Genomic DNA, 27587 nt, shown 5'->3' on the forward strand with positions numbered 1-27587 from the left:
GCTGTTTGGATCATGCTGGCATCCATCTGTATGGACACTTTTTTGGGTCTGGGGTCAGGGTTTGGAGGCAATGTTGCAAAGCGGTATTTAACACAACAAAATGAATAATAAGCCAGATATCGAGGTAATTGCAGAGACTGTGTAAGTGAAATTTAGCCAAACTTTAACTCCTCACCAGTGTTACATTTCAGAAAGTTCTAATTCTTATTACCAGAAGGCAAATGTAGTCAGTATCACCTACACTTCTAAAGTCATGCATCATAAAAGGTTACAATCAAACTTTTAGAGAGGACTGTTCCTATTAAATAATAAATGTTTGCTTAAATTAGGTCTCATGAATAGGGAATGGATGCTTCCTGTAAAAAATAATTGTGCAGAGTATAAGATACAGTAGACAAGCTTGGAGTGTGATTTTAAGCCAGCAGCATTTGGGGATCCTGTGTTTTAGTGTAGACAGCTCCATCTCTTGCTATTTGTTATTGGGTTCCTAAAGAAATGGGTGTTTATTCTGTCATGGTTTATCAAAAAGGATAGATGTAAGCCTTATGTTGACATCCCTACTTTTTATTTATATCTCATCAGCAATGTAGGAATACATAAAAAACTACACGTAGCCTCACCACAGAGACAGTGTGTCAGCACTGGGAAGAGTCCCAGTTCTCAGTTTCAGACTGACTGCAGTTTCCCCTAAACAGGCTCCCATCACTTCTCCAAGCAGCATGAAGCAACAAACCCTTCAATCTCCAAAAGCTCACTAAAGTTGTCATTTGTGCTGATTGTCATTCAGCTCAGCTGTACACTCCTGCAGCAGCCGAGGCCGTCGCCAAGTGGGACAGCGGCAGAATTTGTTTTGCTATAGCTTATCTGCCTGTACTTCTCTGTCTCCCTCTGAGTCATTGGCAAACATTGAGGTGATAAAAACAGTCTGCACAACTCAGTACAATAATAATATTAATACAGGCCTACAGCAGGATTCTGGCCCAGATCTGTGCTGCACTGGCATTCCCAGAAATATTTGTAAGATTGGAAAGAAAATCGAAATCTGAGAGGTGATAATAAAATCTGTATGTCAGCTTAAGATGGTCGTGTTCAAAGAAATGACTTCTCCACACGAGGATGTTTACTTAAGTACAATTTTGACTTGTACTTTATTTCCATTTTCTGCTTCTTTAACCTTCTATTTCACTACATTTTACTCAACCACTTTTATTTGATGACTTTCGTTGCTATTTTCTTTGCAGATTGCATACTGCATCACAGCCAGAGTAGATCCATTTCAAATTAATTGATTTTATTGGCAATTGGACAAAAAAATACAGACTCCAATAATCAGAAAATTGCTGAATATTGCATCCAATAATCACTAAACCCACAGTGTCTATAGATACATGTAAAAATGTGTAACTTTCTGTTGATTTTAATTTGATTATCAAGTAAAATTAAAATTTTTACTTTTTATAATTTATGTATGGTGGCAAAACACAAAACATTTTACAAAACACAACAAGATTTTGTTAAACACAATATTAAAGAAAACACAGCCATTTCACAAAACACAAAACAATTTCATAAAAACAAACATTTCACTAAACACAACAAAATTTACACAAAACAAAACAACATTTCACTAAACACAACGAAATTCACAAAAAACAAAACATTTCACAAAACACAAGATATTACCAAACACAACAACATTAAACATTTCAAAATAAACACAAGATTTCATCATTGTTGTTGAGTTTTCTGAGATGTTTTGTATCGACTGTCAGGGCCACTGTACTTAAGACTTTTACCCGGGTAATATTTTTATGGGTAATATTTTAACACAATATCTCCACAAACTACAAGAATAAAGTAGCATAAAATGGAAATTCTCATGTAAAGGCTGCATCAAAATTGTACAGTACTTGAGCAAATGTTCTTAGTTTCTTTCCACAACTGAAATATTTGTAACCTATTGGTAAATACTGCATTTCCTCAAAATGGCCCATTTTTATATCGGCCTATTTAATTGTCAAACACATCTCAGAATCTCTAGAAAAAAGCTGATCAAATGTAAATCTCTTACAAATCTATTTAAATGAATCTAATGCATTCTGTCTTTTATTTCTGCTCGGAATGACACTACTTTTAAGCAAAAATTTTGAAATAACCTGCTAACAATGGGTTAATAACGTTTATTTTGAAAATACCGACACATGTGATGTCATCAGACCGCGACAAACCAAACCGAACGTCTCTACTCTTTCCATGTGATGAAATCGCCTATAACGTTTATACTTAAACATCAATTGTCATGTCTGTTGTACATAAATGTTGTGTTATTTTGCGTTCATCGGATTCTTCGTGGACGACGCTGACTGTCCGCCGGTTGTTTCGGTGTTATCACAGTCGTCCGGCGCTGTCTCGACTCTCTGCCGTGTTTACCTGTCGCCCACCGACCACCGCAGCCAGGACGGGTCCCCTCTCCTCACAGGACCAGCGTTTTTCTCACATTTTGTCACCCGCTGACAGATGTGAGGCTCGTCTCAGTAGTTATAGAGGATTCTCAACTTCACCGAGTATCAGAGGTGACGCTGTTGGAAAGATCGAGTCAAAACATTATCAACTCGTTTACACCTGCAAGGTACACCTGAGCTTGGACTTCTTCAGTAAAAACACAACATGTCTGGTGTTTAAAAGTTGTGTATCTGACATGTTGGTTGTATCATCTGTGCAGGTTTGCTCTACCAGGTCCATGCAGATGATTTCCAAGCAGGCTTATCATAAAGGAGTTGTGATAGTGACATGTCCAGGGTGTAAGAATCACCACATCATCGCTGATAACCTCGGCTGGTTCTCGGACCTGGACGGGAAGAGGTTGGTGGTGTTTCTGAACATAAAGCAGAATGTGTCATCTATTCTCAACCATTAAACGTGGTGATGTTTTCCTCTTTATGTCTTGCCTCTTATACTTTAAATTTAATGAATCCAATTATCTTGCAGTATTTTGGTGATATTTGTTGAGTTAGTAATTGAGTTTAAAAAGTTAAAAAAAAAAAAAGATCTGATGCATTTACTCTAGAGTAAAACAGTGTCATAAAACAAATAAAATCATAAAAAAACAAGTTCTGAACCATTGAATAATCATGTTTGTCTGAACTGAGGTTTTAATCTGCAGTTATTGAATGGGACAGAGAACCAAGGCTGTTAGATATTGGCTATTTTAGTACCCTATTTATTTCCTGTAATCATTATCTCTGTCTCACCAGTTAATGAAATGTTAAGATATGTACAGATGGACATTTTACAGTACAAAAATAAACTTGGTAGTGCACTCTGGTGGACAGAATCTGTAATGGCGACTGCGTTTAAATGACCTGAAAAATACTGACATTTCTGGCCAACAACTTTTTGTAACTTATTCACAGACGTGCGCTTATAACAATATGTCTATAATAAGGATGATATATTGGGTCATTCATTTAATTTAGTTCTACATATAATGCTGATACTGCACTTAATTGGGAGGTACAAGGTGAAAAAGATGCAAAATTCTTGGTTTGCTAAAGGATGCATCACACTAGTGATGTGAACAAACAACACATCTGCAGCCCTTCAAGCATGTCTAAGGAGAATAAGGTGTTTAGAGTCAGGCATCCTTGATAATGCATGCAAAGTATATTTCTGAGTGATTCATATGGTGTGTTTTTTTTAACACTTCAGAAACATTGAGGAAATCCTTGCTGCCAAAGGAGAGACTGTGAGGAGGGTTGAAGGAAGTGCTGCTTTGGAGATTGTTTTGGATGAATCCAGGAACAACAAGTCACAGCGTGCTGAAGACACAGAGAAATCAGACAGTGACCCAGAAAAACAATAATACTGTGTTTGTACTGTGTATATTTATATCAAGATGTGTGTATTTAATTTCATAATAAACACAAATTAATCACTAATGTGTGTGATTGCATATTAATGAGTAAAAGACAAGTATCCCTTCAAAAAGTGTCTGACTACAACCAAATGTAAACATTAAATTGTGCCGATGATGTGTGGAGGTGGTAATTCATTATATTTTATCTAAATATTGAATGCAGTTCGGCTCAAAATGTGTATAAGTAGTGATTTATGTTATTTTCTATAAATGTTGAATGCAATCCGCTCCAAACCCTCCTGTGTTGATATTTTTACTGAAAGACCGCAAGCTCTCGCGAGAACTGCGCGTTGTTATTGCAATAGATAGCTAGCAATCAGCCGGGCTATCTAGATTTCCGCAGTCTTCCTCAACTAAAGGACTGCGATGGATGCTGTCGGAGCCCTAGACGAGGCAGAGAGGCCCCGGCACCGTCCTTTCCTCATAGGGGTCAGCGGAGGAACCGCCAGCGGCAAGGTCAGTCCATTTTCAGCCCGAGGATCTCCCGATGGCGGAAATTAGCATCCCGTGTAGCTAGCAGTGCTAACGTTAGCACTAATCGAACTGTCAAAGCGGCTGTCACGCCCCCCTTGGTCAGCTAGCTAATATTTTCTTGTTATTATCCATTAACGCACGAGAACATTCAGTCATTACATTTGTGGCCTGTTGACAACACTTCTTCGTGACCGTTTAACGCTTCACGCAGCTAACTAGCTGCTGTAATAAATGTCTCGTTTCCCTCGCAGTGCCAGCGGATAGTCAGCTGATAAACATTACACTGAGAAGGTCACTGATAGCGCACTTCCCTCCAAACTTAAAGGCATTTGTTCCCACAAAGTTACAGATATTGTAACCTGATAACGCAGTGTGACGGGTCATAAATAACAGTAGTTGAGTGAGAGACGTTTTCTGCCACAGTCAACAGTTTGCGCCAAGATCATGGAGCTCCTGGGCCAGAACAAGGTGGACCACCGCCAGAGGAAGGTGGCTATAGTGAGCCAGGACAGCTTCTACAGGGTCCTGACTCCGGATCAGAAGGCGAAGGCTCTGAAGGGCCAGTACAACTTTGATCACCCAGGTAAGGCCACAGTGGTCTTTTCCCTCCTCCTCCTCCTTGAGTCCTTGTGCATTGATGTGTTTGTAGACATACAACAATACTACACATTTCCCACCTGTCTTCATCCTAATCCTGATATGGATTTATTCTTGTTTTGCATGCTCTTATAGTGTAATTGTGTCCATTTCCTCAGAGGTTATTCTGTTACTGGATATGAGATCATGAAATCAGCAGCAAAAATAACATTGGACTGTTTTGTTGGACTGGACTATCTTCCTCTGATATACTGATATCGAGCAATACACATGTCACACTCCAGACCCTGAAATGAATCCTTGTATATACACGTTTTTTCCCTGTCAGTGTTTAAACTCAACATTGCGTCATTGTGTACTAGATTACTGTGTCCTTGAGCTTGACTGATACATGATGTTTGGGAATGTTCCATACTTCTGATAACAATATAGGTCTATCTATGCATTTTTATAGGGTTCTGCATCATCATTTCTTGATAATGTGTATAAGAAAAACATTCATATTCATTTTTTTTAATTAAGAGAAGAACGGTTTGTGGTATGTATTCAAACTGTCACATATTTTTAGGAAGGAACCTGCAATCCTCCTTTTCAAGTTACAGAAACAAAGATATTTGACGACAACGGGAGATTTTGCAGTTAAGAAAACTTGCTCCAAACGGTCTCCACACTAACATCTACTCTTCCAACTCTCTTTGGTATCTTGCAGAGGCATTTGACAATGAGCTAATGTACAAAACCTTGAAGGACATCGTGGAGGGAAGGGTGGTTGAAGTGCCAACGTACGACTTCGTCACTCATTCCAGGTACGAAGGAAGAATTTCACGTCTTTTGCCAGTTTTCACAGATCTAATAAATCTCCTCGCTGCTGCCTCTGTGTGATAAACCGTGCTTGTTTTTCCAGGTTGGAAGACAAGATCACAGTTTACCCAGCGGATGTGGTCCTCTTTGAGGGGATCCTGGTCTTCTACCCGCAGAAAGTGCGGGATATGTTTCACATGAAGCTTTTTGTGGACACAGATTCAGACGTCAGACTGTCTCGCAGAGGTATCGATGTCTCCCTCATGTACAATATTCTAGTTGTTGCCACAGCATATTAAAACACCTCATTTCATTTATAGTTCTGCGAGACATGAGCAGAGGGAGGGACCTGGAACAGATTCTCACTCAGTACACAACATTCGTCAAGCCGGCTTTTGAAGAGTTTTGTTTGCCTGTAAGTATGACGATCATCACGGAGTCAACAATTGAACTAATCGGCATCAATTTTTGATAATTGATCAGTCAGTTTGAGCTTGAAGAGGAGTTTGAAGATTCCAGCTTCTTGAATGTGACTATTTCCTGGTTTCTTTACTCCTCTATGACTTGTTAGTTGAATATCTTTGAGTTGTGGACAAAAATAAGACATTAGAGGATGTCGTCTTAAGCTTTGGGAAACAGATCGACATTTTAAACCATTTTTCTGACACTTAATAGATCAAACAACTAATCAATTAATCGAAAAGCTCTATCGTGTGCCTTTTTTCCCCAACCCTTATATCTAAAGACATTTGTTTCTCTTGCAGACGAAGAAGTATGTAGATGTCATCATTCCAAGGGGAGTTGACAATATGGGTAAGTGTTTCCTATGATAAAAATGCTTTTTCTGCCAGTTTATCCAGCATGAATTCTTTACAAATCATCCGTCTCTCACCAGTGGCCATCAACCTCATCGTGCAGCACATCCAAGACATACTGAACGGTGACATCTGCAAATGGCAGCGCGGGTCCATTAACGGGAGGACCTTAAAACGGGCCATCGCCGAGCAGAGCGACCTGCAGAACGGAGCTGCTAATCCTCCAGGGAAGAGGGTGCTGTTGGAGCCCAGTTGTCGGCCTCACTGAGGACTGAGCGGGTGGACGGATGTGTCCAGACTGTATGATATGAGCTTTGAGATTTTCAGATCGTTGCTACTGAATTGTGCTGGATGGGTCGGCAACTTGCGATGCCAATCTCAGCCGCTGCGGCATTTTTTAAAGGAAAGATTATCCACAATCCCACAGTGGTACAAGCATTCAATGCTGTGACCTCTTCATCTTTTACCGTAATTACTGGTGCATCAAACTAATACTCATATATAATGTAACAGTCTTTTCACTCGTAACAGTCTTCCATAATATGGTTTGATTTTTCAGTGTTGACTGTGGTTAGATGACCTGTTACTGATATGGAGGGTTATGGGGTATTTAAATGTTTAATTTTAGTCGAGCTTTTGCACTTTGTCCTATATTTCTATCTGCTTTTTATGGCTTTATTTTGGATTATTCCATTTAAATTATTTTAATTCTTATTTGGTATTTCTATCCTGCGGCGTTTCCTGTGTGCTTTAACTTATTTAAATCACATCTGGCCAGATGGCTGCGTGTTAAATTCACCCAAAAATGCAAATTCAGTCATCATTTACTCACCCCCGTGCCAACAGAGTTTTGTAGCTCACAAAACATTTCTGGACCTTCACAGCAAAACAGTGTTTTGCCGCAATCTCCTTAACAACTGAAGTACTTGCACTCGGGACCCAAAACAAAAAAATGGCTCTATACACCTTAATCCAAGTCTCCAGATTACCCGGGATGTAAACTGATTTGATAAGACTTTATTGACACCCTTTTTAAAACCAAAATCTTGAGCTGCTAAGCTGAAAGTGATAACGCACAGCCCGTTTGAAGTGGGTGCACAAGCTTGACCTTACATCAAGGGTATTAAATAATATTTTTTGCGGTTGTATAACGTTTTAAAACAAGTCCCCAACAACTTCAGTTGTTGAGGAGAATGCTTTAACGCCGTTTTGCTGTGAAGCTCCAGAAATATTTTGCGGACTATGAAAATTCACCCGACCTTCCACCCGCACGAGGGTGAGTAGATAATGATTGAATTTTTATTTTTGTGTGAACTCATCCTTTAAGTAATGTCACACCTTGAGTGGTATCGAGTGCTTCCTCTTTGATTTACAGTTCAATACATGCCTTAATTTTTAAGTTCATTTTCCACTGACCATTCTGTACAACAATAAATGGAAATTCTATGAAATGTTATTTGAAATGAAAATGAAACTTCTGAGAGCGTGTATAGAAACAGAGCTGTTTGTTTTATTGGAGTTTGATAGCACAGTGTGATGTGTTGGTTTTGACCATTATCCCAAAAAGGGATCGAAATGATTTTACTACAGCACATTTTGGAATGACAAACACACAAGTCACCGAGGACTTCAGTCGCACGCAAACACTCGTTCACACACCGACATCGGACTGGGATGTGATTGTGACTGCCTGATGGTTCTCTACACCTGAACACGGCACACAATGATTCAGTATGACATACATAGATCACAGCATCTTTAGTAATTTATCTTTTTGTGTTTTTGCTTTGCTTTTTTTAGTGCACATATGTATGGCACTTTGGGAGAAGCTAAGCTCTTCTCATAAGCATAAACATCCTTTTTAAGAACAAAAGGAGCACTGTATATAATACATTTCATAACCATACGTGATTCTTACACAAAATGTTTCAAAACAAACTCAGTCTCTAACGGTCATCCTCTCTTCAAGTTCAGATCTCCTCACAGCCCCCCACAGCAGATCCTCAGGGAGGCGGCCTGTGTCTTGACGTCACAGTTCAGGGCAGGTGGCTCTGGAGGTTCTGCTGTTCGGGGGGTGAGTCGAGGAGAGGGTTGCAGAAGATGACCAACAAATGGCACATACATAAAGGAAGAGGAAGGAGCAACTCGAGGAGTAATGGACCATTCAGCTCAATCTCACACACACGCAACAGCTCCACTCTAAAACAGAGAGCCCAGGGAGCAGACTTTGGTTATTTCCGTAGCGTCTCCCTGTCCGCTCTGTGTGACTCGTCACTCCTCCTTGGCACCAGGCTTCCTCCCAGTTTCACCATAGTCACTGAATCTCTCCCCCTGTCTAAACGCCAGAGCCGCAGTAATCCCAATTATAATCTCCCAGAGCCGTGGAGCTCTTTGTAAACCTCAGCCACGCTTCAGTCGTCTGTAGTTTGTTCAGCATCCCCCACAATGAGTCTCTCATTAGCTCCAGCGGATAGCTTCCATTCGTCTTTTCTCTCAGTCTGTAGTAAAGTGGAGTTAGTGTCATGAAGCACAGTTGGAGGTCAGTCTTGGAAAAGGCCCACGGGCCCTAGGTCTTCTCCTCGCGGTCCGTCTTGCGCCTGGTGATGTTCCTGGGCTTGATCTTCAGCGACAGCTCCCACAGCGCCTCCTCCGCCAGGTGGTCGCTGAAGTCGTTGAAGAATGAGACGATGTCTTCGTTGCGCTTCAGCTCATAATGCCTGCGATGAGAAGAGGTCGAAGTTTGATTAATTCAGTCATTCACTCAGTGAGAAGAAATAAACAGCCTGTGTGGAGATGGCAGTGATGCTTTATAATATTAAAACTTAATGAAAGGCATACATTGTATTTCCTGCCAGTGGCAAACAAATGATGACATTTATTACTGTGATGGATGTCCACAAAGCTCTCTAATAATACATCAACATCATGTGCATCCTTTCATCGTACTGTAAGTGGACTTACACTTGCTGGAAGCGCCGCATGCTGTCCAGGATGTTGAACTGCTGCCAGCGTTTGGAGAAGTTGACCTTCCCGTCAATGAGGTCAGGGTTCCCAAGGTGGACGAAGGTCAGGTCCTGGAGAATGAGGCCCCTGGAAGAAGGAGGAGTCGTGTTAAAGGAGTATTTCACCGCTGGAAACACGGCCCTTGCATATAACTGGACTGTGTGTGCAGCAGAAAGACGAAATATTTCTGAATTTGGTGCTAGATGAGACGTTTTGTGTCGTTTGGTGGATTTTTGCAGGCAAAATGTAGATAACAATTTTTAATTTACATATACGACCAACATTGTAGTAATACAAAGCTGGTTGAAAATCCATAAACTTCCTGTTTCAGTTGAGACATACGCATAAACATTTGTTTACTTACAGGTACGGGATGCATGGAGGCTCCACTTCAGCCAGAGCAGCTCTGTATGCTCTGAAGGAGGAGGAGCTGTCAATCAACGTGCAATATTCCTCCAATCCCTGATAGATGGATGAGCAGATAGAATAATATGAGAGAAAAGCGTTAGACATAATCATGATACTTCTCTATGATCAATACAAATAGATGTGTAGATTCTGAGATGGAGATCTTGGCAAAGTCCTCAAAATCCTCTCACCTCTGAGGTCTGTTTCTGCCACTCCAGTCTCCTGATGGGGGCAGAGTCCAGGGCGGACAGTATTGCCAAGTAGGAGTTGAAATTATTCAACTTTCTTAAGTGCTGCAAGAAGAAATGTGTATAAATGTGTTAAAAGAAAGTGTTAAACAACAATGAAAAGACATGACAATTAGGATTTTTGAGTCTAATGTGACGAACCTTCATTATCTTTATGAACTTGAGAAGCAGCTTCTCTCTGTCTTGGGCTTTCTCCTGCTGGATTATCAAAGAGCGGACCCTGCAGGATAAAGAGGAACAACCAGTGTGGTGGTGTCAACATTTATGTGGGCAACATGGCGTAAGAGGGAAGCCAGGAATACCAATTGAGGCCATGAAGCTTGTGGTCTGGGGTCTTACCAATAGCTCATGTTGTTAAAGTGCTCTGTGAACTGAGTCAAGTTCGGACTCTTCTCCTCATTCTGCTCCTTGGCCCAAAGCAGTACCTCGGGAATCTGAAGGAAAACAGGAAGAGGAAATGATTGGGTTGGAGCTCAGTGTCTAAACACAATTAATGTCCATAAACACTGGGAGGATTAACACAAAGAAGCAACTGTACCTCAATTTTATAGAAAAGCTCAGCATCGAGGAGAGTGAGCTGGTCGGCGATCTCGTGACTGCGGAAGTCATGGAGAGTTCCAGGCCTGAGAGGACACACAAAGTATTAGTCTTCGCCTTAAAGTTTTACATTGCATTACATTAAATGTAGCCACAGGACTGATGGACAGAAAGGACTCTTTCAGGTCTGTCCATGTGGTGCAGCTTAACTTCTTTACAGAAAGTCAGACAGTTAATCTCAGAGCGTGAATCTATCTTTTTCTGCATTTCTAACTAATTCGGGTCGCCACAGCAGATCATCTCTTTCCATCTTGCTGGCACATTGGGCCCCGCCCAACACAGCAAGGAAATCAGATTCTATGATCGGCATATTTGATGGAGGATTTTTCATGCTGGATGCCTCTCATGACGCAACCCTCCCTATTTATCCAGTTGTGCAACCTGGAGTTTTGTGTCTTGCCAAGGACATTTCAACATGTGGGCAGGAGGGGGTGGGGATTGAACAGCCAACATTGTGATCATTGATGACCCGCTCTTTTTTAAAATACATTTGTGATACATGAATATTAAGTGATCCTACTCCTACTGAAAAATTGGTTAAATGAGTAAAAAATGTTGCTGCTTAGTAATTAGAAAAAAAAATGGAGATTAAATGCTTTAAAGGCACCTTGAGATTGAAATAACAACGATGACTGTGTGACTTTATTGCGTGTCACACTGTGCCAGATGTGTCTGATTAAATCTCAGTTTACAAACTTGGTTACAGATTTCATGATATCACTTCGAGGAATGTCAGATTACGTAGAAAGAGCAGAGGCTTTTTGTCACCTCAGGTCATCCATCTGATCTGTTCATGCAGGCAGGGCATAAATAAATTAGCACCAGTACAAAGTACAAATGCTAGTCAAATATGCAAGTGGCTTTAGTAGCTTTTGTAGATTTGCTTCACTCACCAGCCGAAGACAGGGGTAATCATTGGGAGTGGCTGGTAAAATTTTAAAAGTCACTAATCATTTGGATTATTGACAAAAAAAAGTTTATTTTTTTCCTATTTTCCATTTCTTTATTCAAAAATGCCGAGCTGGCCAGGGTATTCTGGTCCTTTCCTGTCACGGTCAGATTTCTGACATTGTGTTGCAGATTATTTTTGCTACCCAAAAGGCCCGAGTAATTCTGCTGTTGGTAGAGTGAGATCCCGAACCACCATTTTGAATTGAAGATGAAAGATTTTTACCATTTCTTTTTCTCACAATTGTCAGCTTTCATCTTAGACGGCCTAAAACATTTGTTGTATTTATACTCATTTTATAATTTCTGAATCTGGAAACCGGAAACAACCTCAGACATCATCCTGATGAAGGCAACATAGCTAAAATGTTTCAGGGAATAAAGCATGTGGAGAAGAGTTGTGGAGTGTATTTCAATATCGGATTCAGTTGAAACATTATCAAATGTCAAACAAAACACTGTCCGTTATCCTCAAAGGTACTGACTCAACACATCCCATACTGGTATCAGTGGAACCCGACTCTGGACCCCAACAGTACCTTGCAGAGACCCCTCGGGCAGCGAGTGGCTTGAGGGAGTTAGTGTAACGCAGCAGCTTCTTCTGCTCCACCTTATCCAGGATGTTCTTGCGGAGCACACGGGCGAGGCTGAGCTCGCCATTGCACACCAGTGTGAACACCAGGTCCATCAGCTGTTTCAAGATGTCCTCCGTCAGCTCCACCAAGCTGGAGGCAAAAAGCAATTTAAGTGGTTGTTGTGATAAAACATGAATTAAAGGGAGATGTTGGAACAAAGAGAGCTCTCCGGACGCTCTCACGGAAATGGGGACGTCTTTTCTGATTATAGCCGTCAGCAGAATAACAATAAAGCTCTTGGGATGATTGTACAAATAAACATAAGTTAAGGCTCCAGTTCACTGTGAGCGAGATAATAAGACTAATATGAATGACTTTTATTCTTATGTTTCAACATCATGATTTTTATTAATGAAGTCCGTGTTACTCACCACAGCTCATCAACCACACGAACCAGCACAAAGAACGTGTTCTTGCTGACTCGCTTCTTGAAGGTGTCCGGACTGTGGCAGAACCTAGTGTATGTGCTCTGTGGTCAAGGACAATAAAACAGTACTGTACAAAATAAACTAAACGTGTTAAACAAGAGTTTACTCTCTTGCACATTTATGATATTGTGAAGTTTTGCTCCTTTAAAATAATGTGCATCCTTCCACTATAAAAGGGAATAATCATTTAGCTTGTACCCCACACATTTCTCTTTTCTGTTCTGATGTTTGTTAAAACAACAAATGTACTTATTTTCAATAAAAGTTATAGTCATGGAACAAAAACAGTTGTTTCTGTTAAATGGCAACTCCCTCAATTCTACTTTTCAAAACCTGGCGCCTGCATTACCCACAATGCAACCCAGCCATAAAGTGGCATCACTGGTGGCAATTTATCAAATTTCACACAGCTTCCTGCCACAAAAGGCTTAGTTCCACCTTTTTCAAATAGAAGTACTCTTCGAGACCTGTAAACACACAACTTTGTTCTGAAATGTTGACCTGAAGTTTGAGCTAGATGAAAAGTCAGAAGTCACCGAAGTGATAAAAATTCATCCTGGATGGAAACATGAAGGTCTGCAACGATCAGGGCAATCCATCCAATAGTTGCTGAGACATTTAACTTGAATGACAAATTCATGGCGCCAGAGGACTCATCAGGGGATTAAGTCATAATGACACATCGTCTGGACAGAAATCTGCACAGAATTTGCACCTATTCATCTGATTCATGATCTCTTATTGAGATATTTTGCAGAATATATAATAAAATTCATGGGAGTCATGATGATTCATTCTCTGGGCACCATGGATGTCTGTGCCAAGTTTCATGGCAACCCGTCTCGATGTTTAAATGTCTGTCTGGAACAAAGTGGTGAGCCAACAGATCAACAATGCCATTTCTGGAGTCATGCTGCTAGCCTGTTTTAAAACGGTGGCAAAACATTACACATTGAAGTTGATTCTGGAGAGCAAGCTTTTAGATAATTACAGGAAAAATCTCAGGGTTAAAGTTCATGATCCCTGGCACACAAACAGTCCCAACATTTCAGTAGTAATTTAGACTTCAGTATCCATCAACAGAGTATTAGGGATTTTTTGAAAGTCTCAATCTTTGATTATTTATCTTTGAGAGCAAACAAGATAAAGAAGTCTTTCCTTAGTAAATAAGGATTAAAAAAACCAAACATCACTAGGCAGAGAAAAACAGCCTTCTGCCAAGAAAACAATGATTAAGTTCAGAGTGACACGTTGAGCGATTTGAAAAGGATATCTGTAGTGTAGCTTCTTAATGAGGTCCTCGGGGGTTATAAAAGTCCTATATGTTGTCAGAAAGGCTTCACAGTACAAAACAAGATCTGTCGAGCAAAAACAGAGGGAAAAAGCAGCATATTTCAGTTGAAGTGCAGCCAAAGTTCCCAATTAACTAACTAAAGCTGAAAGCGCATCATCAAACGTGAAGGCTGCAAACCCAGACTGACACATTACAGAGACTGAGGCTGTCTCAAATGCACCTCAGACGAGGAGATTAGCAAAGTAAAAACACATCAGTCAAACTCAAGAATCAGACTTTACAAATAAAGAACAAATCTGTCTTTGAATAGACAATGAATGCAGGTCTGTCATGCGAGCAAAACAAAGCTGCTCCAGTGACCCTGAAGCCCAGTAACATACAAACACACAGGCTGAGCACGAGTCTTAACGTGGTCTGTACTGTACCTTTGCGGTCTGTTTCTGTAGCGTGGACTAATAGAATATCTCCTGATCCAGCACGAACGTCTGGGCCATCATCATTCTGGGGAAAATAAGGACAGTGAGCGAGATGCAAAGAAATGAAGAGAAAATGAATGCCAGACAGAAAGATGGAGAGAGACGGATGAGATCGGAAGCAGAAGAGAGAGAAGAAAAGAGTGGTTAGAGTTGATGTGGAGTGATGCAGTCTAGCCCAAAATGTAGCTTGCACCTTCCCTTCATCTGCCTGGTTTTTTTTCTCTCTGAAAGGCCCCCACCTCTCCCTGTCCTGCACCAGCTCCTCTGATGACGAAGAAAAAGTCAGACTTGTGTGTGATAAAAGCCCCACCACTGCAATATGTCTTCTGCAACAGATCTAAATGTCATCACAGACTGTGAATCTTTCTGCCTTCTATATCTGATCTCTCCCCGTCTCCTTTTGTAAATCATTGCTGTCACATTGCCCCTAACCTTGCAGAGTGGTGAGCAGCATTTGCACACATCTGTCTATCAGACTGCACCACACAGGACAAAGGAGGAGGAGGAGGCGTAGGAGGAGGGCGGTTTCTCAATTTCAGCCGTGCAGTTCCGCAGAGTTTACTCCAGAGGGCAGCAGCGGCTATCAGTGGTGGATCTCTGGATCTGATTTCACATCTGAGTGACTCACAGTGACCTTTAGCCTTCGCTGCACTAACAGGATAAAATGTGCTTTGTATGCTGGAGCTGAACAGTTCTGTCACAGCAGATTCCTAAAAACAGGGCACGGTATCAGTGATGGACGTTGTTGACTTACTTCTTGTTTTAGTGTTATCCGGCTCATAATCTCCTTGTGGTCTATGAGGGAGAGCTCGTCCACGTCTTCCTCGTCGCTCCCAGCCGACTCAGTCGACTTCTGCCTCCTGAAGCAAATACACAACTGTCGTCAGCACAGAAACACTCACCGCTTTCTAAGACAGTGGTGACCTTAGCCGTGTCCCAAAGCCATACCGTATATTAGCGCTGACAGAACACAAATTGGCAACTATTTTGTTCATTAATAAATAGTTTCAGTCATGTTTTCAAGCAAAAACATCAAACAGTTATTGATTTGAGCTTCTCAGAGTATAAGTTTTTTCAGGGGGCATGAGTAGATAATGACTGAACTTTTTTTTTTTGGGTGAATTTATCCTTTAATTTTTCAACGCATGATTTTATCAGCACATCTACAAGTGACGTTCTGTTCTTTTTCATACTTAGTTATACATAAAGACATGCCGTATCTATAAATACACATGCTCTGGTCATATAATGGTCACATGTTTAACATGTACACATACTGTAAACAATTTATTTATGATAGTGTAACTAACAGGATGTGATCTTTACGACCCGTACCTTTCCTTGTCCAAAGCCTCTTTGCTGTTGGTGGATGGCATCTGAGGGGCGGGGTCTTGTAGTACATCATCAGCTGTGATCGTTTCCTAATCAATGCAGGGAAAAGCAATAATCAACATCTGTACTGTAGGTTACATGGAACATCATTGGTGAGTGGTTCCATGCAGTGACAGAAGGCTGGCTACTGATGAGATCGGATGAACCAACAGTGCATGCTACACTTCTGGTTGAGGAGAGGATGGATGCTTTGTACAAATGTCTGGATCTCTATGTGTACAAAGGATGTTATCCCTGGACTTAGATCAGGGTTGAAGGTGATGGTAAAATGCAGCTTTTCCTCAGTAACCCAAAACAGAAAGACACCAGAGGGTAGAACTCACACACACTGAAACTGCACCAAATGTAAAACTACAAACGCAATCTCACACACGTCCACTCGCTCTCACTTACAGTTACACACACCACAGCCCAAACATGCCTAAAATACACCCACAAATGCACGCGCTGGGCCCAAGGGAGTACAAACACCACCACACACACATGTACGCTGTCGCACATGCACAAGAGCACATAAGCTGTTATGGGGGAATGTTATTGGAAAATTGAAAACCGGTGAACCATTGAGAATCCCTTTTAGAGCAGCCCCATGTCAGGTGTTAGATTGGAACAAGGTTAAATGCTCGTTACAGTTGAAGCGCAGCCAGAGAGACAGCAATCACCTTGCCAGGCAGTCAGAGCAACATACACATGGACATCTTTCTCCACAGACACCAACCACAGCACATGAGTCCCTTTGCAGGCAAACCCGTGAACCTGAAGACATGCTCAGTCAGGTTTGGCTGCATTCACATTCCATTTCTGCACCTTCAGTTCGGGAGATGAATCAATAAGAGCTGCTCGGCGCAACAGATGGTTTTTGTGAGTGATATCTGCCAGTCAAACGGCTTCCAATCCCTCGCCGCATTTCGAATTGATTCATATCCTGAAGCGGTGGGATGCTGCAAATGGAATCGACCTTTCACCCGTGGCGGTCAGCTACTTACTCTGAGGGAGAGAGGCAGCTCTCCATTGGCCTGGCTGGATGAATACAAGTTGACGTACTCCCCCTCCCCGCCCTCGTCATTCGCGCTCTCGCTCTACGGGAAGAGAGGAGGGACACAAACCCAGGCGTAAGGGAGCGGAGAGAGGGCCAAAGAGCTATCAAGTGTTGTTATGCGGGCTAGCCGAGGTTTGGTGTTGTACAGTGAGCGGTGTGTTTTCCAGCTCATGACCACCAGGTGGCACTGGAGTGCGCCATTTGTAAAGGTAATAGTATTTGCTGGCAAAAAGAACATGCAGTGCAACATGCTCTACTGGGATTCTTTAAGACCAATAATCAGACAGCAGACAATTTGTGGGCAGTGATAATTACAACAAGATGCCACTAACTGAATGAGTCACTATATTAACATCTGAACAACAATACTGAACACCAAAATGTTGTAATCTGCCTGAGGCGTCCAGTGTCACATTTTATTATCTGTCGTATGCTGTCGCTTCCAGCATCTATCCTGTGTAAGCTCACCGCTGAGGTGTGGAGAGAGTCAGTGAGAGAAGACTCAGAAGGAAGACAGACAGCCACAGAGCCCATTGAGCCAGCCAGGGAACCGTTGGGCCCACCCCCGCTGCCATCCAGAATGGTGGCATTGGTCAAGGCAACCTGGTCCAAGCTCTGCGATTGGTGGAAAGAAACGAAAGCAGGAAAGAGGAAAAAAAAGAATAAAAATAAAAAAGACAGGACTAAAAAGGATCAGAGAGGTGACGAAAGAGCAGATAGGAAAAGAAGCTGAACAATAGGAAGGGGGAAAAAAGTGTTCACCTCAAGTGCAAACCTCCATTAAGCCTGGACTATGAGAGTGATGTGCCTGAACATGAAATGCACTGCACACACACACACACACACAAGCACACTCCCAGTAAATTTAAAACTGGAACCAGTGGCAAAAAACATCTCCAGTTAGATAACATGGAGGATGACAAGACAGAAATGTTCAACAAGGATAGATAAGCTAGCATCAACTGTGAAGGATGTATGTGTTTCGGGAAAAGGTACCTCAACAATGTGTGTGTGTGTTTGTGTGTGTGTGTGGGTGTGTGTGTGTGTGGCCACTGGAGGAGATGCCTGTCTGCAGGGGAGTTAGTGGTAACCTGTTTTGACACGTTGCACATTTCAGCCCCGTTTCAGCATACCAGCATAGAGAGGCTCATACACAGATCAACACTGCACACACTCGGCCGACGCACACACACAAATTCATGCACGTGTTCATGCACAGACACGCAGGATCAGCTGAAAATAAAGGACCATCAGTCCCCCCTTTTTCTAAGCAGCGGTTTTAAAAAAGTGCCAATAAAATTGGGACTTCAGCAACACATACAGGGGGAAAGACACTTCTACTTTAAAATCAAGTACGAGTATTTCTTTCTCTTTCCATTCCACATATGCAAAGCAGCTTTCCTGGCATTCCTTCCCCTCAAAAAACATCATGCCCCAATGAGTTGAGGAATGCAAACATTCCACAGAAAACAGACAAATGGGAGGTGTGGAGGTGTGTGTGCATTTCGGGTTGAGGGTGGGGGGGGGAAGGTTGCAGCATGGCGAAGGGTGAACGGGAGGCTAGACAGATGGGCGAAAAAGTAGAGAGTGCTGGGACAAGAGACCGACACTGGAGGATGAAGCAGAGAGGAGAGGAGAGGAAGGAAGAGGAGCAGAAACAGGAGGAATGTGTTTTCCATCAGGTCCATCTGGTGCTGCATTCCACTGCAGATATCCTGAGGGAGATCCACACTGGGTGCCTCGCACACCATGGGGTCATCATGGGTCAACCCCTCCCAAAATACTGACAAACCACTGTAACACATAGTCCAAGCCCTAGTGCACCCTAGTGAGTGCAATATACCATTTATTAACCACAAGCTAATTCATTAACAAGAACGTGTTGATGGCTGAAATGCTCCAGTTAGACCAACAAAGATCTCTTTTGTTATTTATCATCACAAACTAAATCACAGTCTCTTGTGATATTTGGATGAGCTGCTCCAGACACACAACTCTCCCAACGCAACGCTGAGGCAAACTGAAAAGAGGCAAAAAGCAGGCCTGTCACGATAACTACATTTTTGTCGGATGATATTTTGTCCAAGAAATAGTATTGTCATTTTACTGATTAAGTTATAATACAATTGCATAATAATGCCAGTATAGTCCTTCAATGAGCAATTAACTTTTAATTCTGAGTATTTGTGCCTGTGACTTTGTGACATCACTATGTCATTTTGTCACACATTTGCTTAATTTATGCCTATAATCGCGATAGAAGTGAAGCTAACTGGAAGCTGAAAAAAGGACAGAGCAGACGGAGACATGGTGATCGGTGCTGGCTCAGGCCTGTGTTAACTGACCAATCAGAGCAGACTGGGTATTTGGGAGGTTTGCCTTAAAGAGACAGGAGCTAAAACAGAGTGTCTAAGAGGGGGAATACATTATGGCAGCACTGGACAGTATGAGAAAACTGATGTGTTTTTTAAGCATTATAGTGTGTAAACCTACCAAAAATAAAACTATGAACCTGAAAATGTTTATAAATAAAAATACATAAAAAGGGCTCCAGGGTATTTTGGCTCCAAACACACCCAAAAATCTGTCAAGTATGACTTGACATGAATGAAAAAGTGAGGTGCACCAGTGCAACCAGTGTAAAAAGTTAGCCTGGAGCCCTGATGAAGTAAAATTGCACAATCAAAAGAATAAAATAACATTTTGGTGCTACGCCCAAATCTTAAAATGGTCAGGAAATAACTAGCCCTAGAATAACTAGAATAACTAGAATAAGTAGCCCTGCTTGTTATTCTGGCATCATGTTAGCTAAAGTTTTGTTGACATTCTTATAAACAAACATGCATGTAAACACAACAGGCAATATTGAGGTCAGCAAAAATGATTTAGTCTACATACATATACAAGACATGTATGATAAGATATGTAGGACACGCCAATAACGTAATTATCGTGACAGGCTCGGTAAAAGGCTCAAATAATTACCTGTCATGTGGAGGGCTGATAAAGTGCGACACACAAACACACAAACTAGGCTGCACAGAACCACAACACACTCAGCACACTTTAATATATCAAAAAAAACCAAAAAAAACAACACACGACAAATCAACAACTTCACACTGCCAAAACAAATGCACACATGGACGGGTGGATGAGCAAAATCAAGGACCACACAGCAACCAAATGACCGACCCATGAGGGATGGCCCCATCAGAGGGGCAGGGGCAGATAAACAGAATGTATCACATATGGAGCACACAGAGGTCAAGCCGCCCCGGGACCAGTCCAGGACCACACAGCACCCACACCGGCGTGAAGAAATGGAGGTGGAGGGATGGCGGTTTAAGCATGGGGGGTTAGGGAGGGGGGACTCACCGTGGGTGTGGTCAAGGACGATTGACCAATCAGGTAGGAGTTAGAAACGGACATGCTGAGGCCCAGCCCAGAGCCCGCCTCCTCCATGGCCGCGACAGACGGCTGGAGGTGGCAGGAGAGAGAAGAAGAGGAGGAGGAAGAGGGGGAGGAAGAGTGGGAGGCCTGAAACAAAGAGGAAGAAAGAAAGGTAGAAAAGATAGAAAAGAAAGTGAGTGAGAGTAAATGGGGGTTATGAGAAGGCAAAGAAGGTACCAGGGTGTTAAGGGAGAAAAAAGAAGAAAGAAAGGGGACAGTTGATTACACCAGTAAGCAAGAGTGAATTAGAGCAGATTTAATCAAAGTTCAGCAGCAGAGTGAAGTCAAAGTGGTGAAAGCGAGTTCAGTTGTTTTAGTTTTACCGAAGTCTTCCTAGAAAGCACTAATTGTTAGAAGGTCATGTGATGAACACAGGTTACACACATTTTTTCCTACTGTGACACTCCAATAAACTCTTTGAACGTCACGCTTTACAGAAACCAGGCCAACTACAACACGTTCTAAACCGGGCCAATATTATCCGCTCCGTTTTTTTTTTCTCACCCAATTCCTTATCCACGCAGCAGCCGAAATGACTTTTTTTTCTTCTTTCTCTCTCTCTCTCTCTCTTTTTTTTTTTGCAAAGCCGTGTAAAGTCGCCAAAGCGTGTAAGCCTGGAACATGGGTTTATGGAGGAGGCAAACAGGCTTATTCCACTGGGCCACGAGCTCATCAAGTCCAAAACATGAGGCCAGATTAGGCCTCGCAGCGGGAGTGGAGATGAGTGCAGCTCGACAGTACGCTCAGACAAAAGAATGATAAAAATAAAAGCTGGGCACACGGCTCCAAATACACAGTTGTGGTGGCAGAGAGAGGCCAGCGGACAAAGGGAAAGAAGAAAGGCCTCTCTGAGGTGGCCCGGATAGACTGCCACTCAGCCAGCAAAGTCTATTTTCTTTACCGGGCTGTGACACTGTACATGCACCTATACCCTGGAGAGGAGTGTCATCTGTTTACTGTCCACAAATGTACTGTCCTCGCCACATCAAAGCTTTAGGCCAACCACAGATCAATTTGTCACCTCAAATATGTATGGCAGGCATTAGTGAAGGAAAACAGGCAAGTGTGTCTCATGTGAGACGATTTGGCAGACAACAGACCATCTACCAGAACATCAAATGATTTGCTGGCTCTGCTGCTCTACAGTGGTGATTATTAAAAGGGAAATTCCAGTACATTTCAACCTGCTGCATTTCCCCTAAATGTGGCCACTGTGACTAGTTAATTGCCCTCTCCGTAAACCAACAAGGTTATTCCAGGAGGCTACTTTCTATAGCCCCTTCTTTACAGCCTGTACAAGGCACAAATGTTGCACCCCGAACAGTGAGTTGTTTACATCTTGAAGCCAGCAGTGGAGGAGGAAACGGTGATGAATTGATGTCTGCAAACTGGGAAGTCAGCAAGGTCCGAGAGCAAAAGACGAGATCAACCATCATGTAAACAGTAAAAGATGGTACGTTATTGTTACTGTTTAGAAAGTCCTGCCCGATGCTTATGTTGTACGTCACATTAAATATTAAGGTAGTCAAAAATCTAATCTGTTTCACCAGGACTGTGTGAGTATGGCTTGAACAGATTTGCTTCAAACTAACCAAACAACCACTCAACCGTCATCAGATTCCAATTCAAATGCCGTGCACCAAACTGTGATTGGTTTAGAAGTACTGACATCACATGTTTCTAACTGAGCCCCTCCCACTCCAAACCAGTGAGAAGAGCATTAAGAAAAAAGAAATGCACAAATATCTAACTGATAATAACAACAACCAAAACAGCTGTAACTTTGGCAGACAGTAGTGTCAAACCTCATACTGCATCTACTCACACTTTATTTTGGGTTTTTATAGGTTTAAAACTCACATAGCTCATCACAGTGAGCCCTCCCCTGCTACGACCTGTCCTATCATGTCTCTTCCTCTCTTTCCTCTATGAGTCTGTCAGACTCTTGTCTCAATTAACCCAGACACCGACCCAGATTAAGATAAGTGGACTGGATCTGATGTGGGGCTGATAAAGGCTGGTCTTATCTCTGACTAACAACCAAACACCTCCGTGTGCGCACAGACATCTGCTTTGGTTACAAAAACGGCGAGTGAGGGAGACAGAGAGATTAAGGCGGAGGGACTGAAGAGGTGAGAGAGATAACAAGGTTGGAGGAGGCTGGAGAGAAAATTGATGAGGATTACCACTGAAATGTATTTAGCCCCAGAATGCAATCTGCATTCTTTCCCACTTTTTCCTTCCCAGCTAGCACGAAGACGTCGGGACGTGCACCGAGCTCTACTGCAGAGGGTCGTTTATATTGTTCACATGTGCCGGTCATTACAACACTCTCCATCACATGATTCTAACTATCTGAAGGCTACACAGCTTTAAAGTTTTGGTCAAAATTTGAGGAAGACGAAGTGAACAATTTCAGGAATTTAAATTACAGCTTTGCTCACACAGTCCAAATTAGTTAACCAAACCATTTCTTGCAAGAGACATTTACTTTTAACCGTGGTAGTTTAGAGAAGATGCTCTTTATCAAAGCACCAAAGTGCACATGCAGAGGTCTCTTACCAGTTGCCTTTGTTTCGGGGGCAGCGCTGGAGGCAGCATTGGCTCATGCACTGAGTCAGTGCTGCTGAAGGAGTCGTTGAAGCCATAGACCTCCTGGAAGCGCTTGTTGCGCTGCTCGTAGATGCTCTCGCTCTGCGGCATCTGGTAGAAGACGGAGGGCTGCGGCTCGGAGTAGTCTTCCACAAACTGCATGTACTGGAGGACTGGAGGAGGGAAATGGATTAGATCATAAAGAATGTATTGTTTGTTTTGGATTAGGGTTAGGTTAGGTTAAGTTTAAAATGACTTACAAGAGATACATTTTTTAAACAAATGGTAAAAATCAAAGGGGCAAAGGCAGCAACATATTGACTTTTTATCCCTATCAAAAACTACAATTGCACTCAGTAGAGTGCATACCTTCACTAAGGCCCAATCTATTCAATCAGGCCTAATCCAATATCAAACATAAATCCACTAGATCTGGAATTTTATTAGGATTGACAACAAATTGTACTTTTCATCGATATCCACGCATTAGTCCCATGATGAGATCACCCCAGTCTTGAAATCATACTTGCACGTAGTCATACATTGTGATAAGTGTTTGCACTCACAGGAAGAGGCAACTGTATGGAATGACATAATACAGTAGCTTGAGAGGAAGTGATGTAGCAGGTGTGTCAGGAAATGACCAAATGTTGCCCTCTCTGCCCTTGGAGTCGGACCCATTGTAGCACATCCTGGTAGTCACTTCCTGCCCATTCACAGTGTAATATTTCCTTGACATAAGCTATGTTTCAATGAACTAATCACCAAGTGGAGCCAGTGTCCCACTGTCCGATCCTAAATCATCCTCATCCCTCCCTTTATTCTTCCCTACATTAGATTCTTTGTCCCTTCCTTTGCCTCATTTAAAGGATTTCTTCCTTGCTTTCATCGCTCCTTCATTATGTCCCCTATCCCCTTCTTTTCCCTCACTTACTGTGTCTGCTTTTCTTTTCTGGCAGTGGTGGTGGGCTGGCGGGGACATCTGCATTCTCGCTGGCTATGTACTGGGCGACGAACACGCCCCCATTTGTCTGGGGCATGGGTGAAATGGGCGTGAAAAGGGGAAATGGCGGTGTAGGGTGCCGCTCCTCTTCTGACAAGTTGTCATATTGGGAGGGGTAGCGTTCATACAGCACCCTGGATCCTGCGTCAGGGAAGGGCGGCGTCTGGGTGCTGCGCCGCTTCTTCTGGGGCAGGGCAGGAGGTGCGCTGATGCGGGACTGTAAGGGATTGGTTTGATTGGGTTGCGGGGTCCAGTATTCAGGCTGCTGCTGGGGCGGAGGAGCGCTGAAGCGAGGATGTGAGGGATGCTGTCCGGGGACTGGGGAAGAGGACTCGCTGTGAGATTCAGGCAGGGGGCTCAGGCACCCTCCCACCGGTATTGGGGGTAGGTTATCCCCAACTGACAAGTCCTGGTGGAGGAAGTCATAATCCGGGTCGTAATTCTCTGTGTTGTCTGAAAAGGTAAAGAAAAGGTACAAATGACAGTGATTCATCATACATTCAGACTGAATCATCAACTTGAGTGTAACTTAAGCAACTTGATGAGACGAACAGTTTTAATGACACACACTAGCAAAGGTTTGTTAGGTTCCAATAACTGGTTTCTTTGCCGCTAAATACCCAGATTTGATCAGCTCTGACCTTAATAAATCATCTATTAATCCTTTATGTCCCCTACTTGTTCTTCATTAGCAAAGACCAGTGCAGAAAACATTAAGGCAACATAAGCAGGACTCATATCTATAACCAACCTGGAATACTACCTTTAAATTGACACCAGCGGTTGACTTCATTAGCTTGAGCTAACTAACTCTAATCCTGTTATGGTTACAGTGTACGGAAACTTTTGGGTGCAGTCTGGTTAATGTGCTCTTTGCGAGGCTAGTGTCTCGGTGTGTGGTTTGTGAGTGAAAAGAAACATCACTCCATAACGCCACTCTATGACCGCAAATGGACCGTGTGTTTCTGTAGTTCAACAAGAACAGCACAGAATGATTCCTCTCAAGAGAAATGATCATTTGATCGTGTCAAATGCAGGAGAGTTTCTTAATGCACACCTTTAAATATTTTACACTTAAACGGTTATGCATCTGGATCTTTAGTACTTGTTATCAACATTTCATATTCTATGCTGCTTAACACCATGTTAAATATGAGCATTAAATGGACCACAAGTAAAGGATGTAGCCACCAAACGCTGATTACAGATCTAAGCTGAATCTTTGAAATTGGTCTTTTATAACTTTAATTAATCGAAAAATTGCCATGCCTTATCAAATTCAAAAGGATTTGAACTAAATAGGAGGACTCGAACCAGATTTAGAACCCCAACCATCTGTTTGTCTGTGGTCTTACCAAGCGTCTCACAGCTGGTGTTACGAGAACACTGACCGCTGTCCTGCTCCATGGAGGAGAGCTGCTCATCAGACTTGCTGAGTTTCCCCATGCTGCTGCACGGAGACAGTCGTGGAGAGTCACCGCCATAGGACTGGCTCCCCCCAGAGAAACGCCTCTGAAGGAACTCTTGCTCGTAGTCCTGCTGCTGCACAGACAGAGAAAGAAAGTTAGAATGATTTTTCTTGTACATGAAGTTGATGTGTTCTCAAACTGGCGCTGAAGTTACCCCATAATGGACCATAGCCCCTCACCTGTCTGTGGACGCTGCAGGGCAGACTGGAGCCGCGGCTCATTGGGGCGACCACTGCGACCCGTGTAGGCGAAGGGGCTGACTGACGCTTCTTTGGTGGAAGGGCAGGTGGAGGGCTATTGACAGATAAATAGAAAAAGCACAGTAAAATAACAGCAATGTCGGATGTTTCTAATATATGCCAGAGGCAAGTCAATACAGACAATCGGGCGAGCACGCAAACACAGCTGTCTCTGACATGTATGCACACACACAAACCCATGTATGAATACATGAACACACGCATTATCATCCCTCCTGTGGGGTAGTGAGATGAAAGTGAGGGTGTTTCACGTTATTCTCTCTCTCAGCTATGACATGAAGCTGTCCTGCTTGTCAATCCTAAATTCTCAGTGAGTTAATACCAGGTCAAAATGGGGACGGAGAGCGGAAACAAAAGGCACCATGATATGGAGGCCAGCGAAAAAAACACTGCAGAGGTCAGTCACACACTCTCATGCACTGGACCGTCTTCTGATTGGATGATGAATTCTTCAGGGGATGCCCAGGATGACACAAACTTTGGGATAATGCAACCATGCAGGTCGAAAACACTTTCATCCAATCCAGAAGCTTTATGGGGGTCTAGGGTGGGATGTTACAATGAGGACAGATGATCCTATGGGCTAACATACTTCTCCTTCTGAGAGGGTCTCCTTTGGCCAGCGTCAGCACTCAACTGTGCTCTGTTCCCAGAATCCAAAGGGAAACCAAAGATGAAACAAATTGAGAGAGACAGCAGAAAGAGTGAGGCAGGAAGAGACAGAGCAACAAACAAACCAAAGTGCACTGTATTTAAGTGTGAAAGTTGAAGGATTGTGAAGAATTTGGGATTTTGAGCATTTGGAGCGACAGTTCTGCAGCTGGATCGCTTCAAAAACGCTTCACACCAAAATGTTTTTTGATTTTCAAAATCAAAACAGTCCAGATCACTGAAAATAAAAGGACAGAAATCCCCCGTACATACCCACATCCTAAAAGCCCTTTTTATTCCTCATTTGATATTTGTGAAACATGTTTCACAAATGTTTAAAGATAAGTTAACGTCGAATGCAGAATGGTCACTTCCGCTTTTATGATTACAGTGCAACAGCCACAACGTTTCTGTAGTCCTTTTTTCTTCTTTGGATGGAGACAAAACAGAAAAAAAGAAAAACCCTGAACTAGGACTGTGCGATACGACGATGTATATCATGTGACGACAGAGAAATGTCCATCATTTAGTGTTGTGCTCTGTTGTTTTGTTGTGTTGCAAATCCCACTCTTTATGGCAGTATTTGTCATCATTTGGATGACACTTTGTGTTGTTACACATGGCACGCAGATGCAGACAGAATATCTGAATGACGGAAACACAAACAAACATGGAGGACAGTGAATGTGACACAGAATGGGGTAATTCCGAACAGGGGAAGTACTCCGACCAGCCAAGACAAAATGAAGACTTCTGTCATATGGATCTTATTTGGGTATGAAAAGTTTGTCAGACCAAAAAACCAGTCCCAGAGTGGTTCCCATAACAGTCTCAAACACCTCTAACCTATTTTACCACATATGCAAGAATCATGTCAAACAGTACCTTTTTATATTTTATTACATGCTTAATTCAATATTAGCAGGTTTCTGAAGAAACAGAAACAAATAATAAAATGAGTATATATCTTTTATTTGTCGAGTATATAATTAAAAATGTATGTCATTATTTAATTTAAATCATACATTAATTGTCTTTACAGAAAATGTGCTATATTGTGATACATATTGTTACCTGGATATGAAATA

The 27587-nt window shown here is 42.4% G+C and overlaps 2 protein-coding genes across 8 annotated transcripts in view; one reads left to right on the plus strand and one right to left on the minus strand.

Moving 5' to 3' along the window:
- Window positions 1-4204: 4204 nt before the first annotated feature.
- Window positions 4205-8059, plus strand: uck1 (uridine-cytidine kinase 1). The gene is made up of 7 exons (XM_084383703.1): window positions 4205-4372; window positions 4814-4973; window positions 5697-5793; window positions 5892-6034; window positions 6109-6203; window positions 6553-6601; window positions 6684-8059. Exons 1-7 carry the CDS (start codon window positions 4283-4285, stop codon window positions 6869-6871), a joined length of 822 nt encoding a protein of 273 aa, XP_084239829.1. The 5' UTR covers window positions 4205-4282; the 3' UTR covers window positions 6872-8059.
- Window positions 8060-8091: 32 nt separating this feature from the next.
- The window catches only part of rapgef1b (Rap guanine nucleotide exchange factor (GEF) 1b), a 45962-nt gene continuing 26466 nt past the window's right edge, over window positions 8092-27587 (minus strand). For 2 of the 7 annotated variants that reach the window (XM_084383697.1, XM_084383696.1), the window contains exons 7-27: window positions 26441-26491; window positions 25768-25882; window positions 25475-25661; window positions 24051-24572; window positions 23087-23289; window positions 20450-20611; window positions 17540-17686; window positions 17019-17111; window positions 15976-16061; window positions 15395-15500; window positions 14590-14665; window positions 14141-14228; window positions 12814-12903; window positions 12347-12532; window positions 10801-10885; window positions 10602-10696; window positions 10404-10482; window positions 10206-10307; window positions 9971-10068; window positions 9565-9693; window positions 8092-9320 (exon numbers count right to left, since the gene is read on the minus strand). In XM_084383697.1, coding sequence (XP_084239823.1) covers window positions 9170-9320; window positions 9565-9693; window positions 9971-10068; window positions 10206-10307; window positions 10404-10482; window positions 10602-10696; window positions 10801-10885; window positions 12347-12532; window positions 12814-12903; window positions 14141-14228; window positions 14590-14665; window positions 15395-15500; window positions 15976-16061; window positions 17019-17111; window positions 17540-17686; window positions 20450-20611; window positions 23087-23289; window positions 24051-24572; window positions 25475-25661; window positions 25768-25882; window positions 26441-26491 — 2851 coding nt within the window. In that variant the 3' untranslated portion in view covers window positions 8092-9169. The remainder of the gene's footprint in view (window positions 9321-9564; window positions 9694-9970; window positions 10069-10205; window positions 10308-10403; window positions 10483-10601; window positions 10697-10800; window positions 10886-12346; window positions 12533-12813; window positions 12904-14140; window positions 14229-14589; window positions 14666-15394; window positions 15501-15975; window positions 16062-17018; window positions 17112-17539; window positions 17687-20449; window positions 20612-23086; window positions 23290-24050; window positions 24573-25474; window positions 25662-25767; window positions 25883-26440; window positions 26492-27587) is intronic. The other 5 variants (XM_084383698.1, XM_084383699.1, XM_084383700.1 and 2 more) reach the window with 5 other exon arrangements.

Source organism: Pagrus pagrus, assembly GCF_965226575.1.
Source record: "Pagrus pagrus genome assembly, chromosome: 19".
In the NCBI taxonomy this organism is placed as follows: domain Eukaryota; kingdom Metazoa; phylum Chordata; class Actinopteri; order Spariformes; family Sparidae; genus Pagrus; species Pagrus pagrus.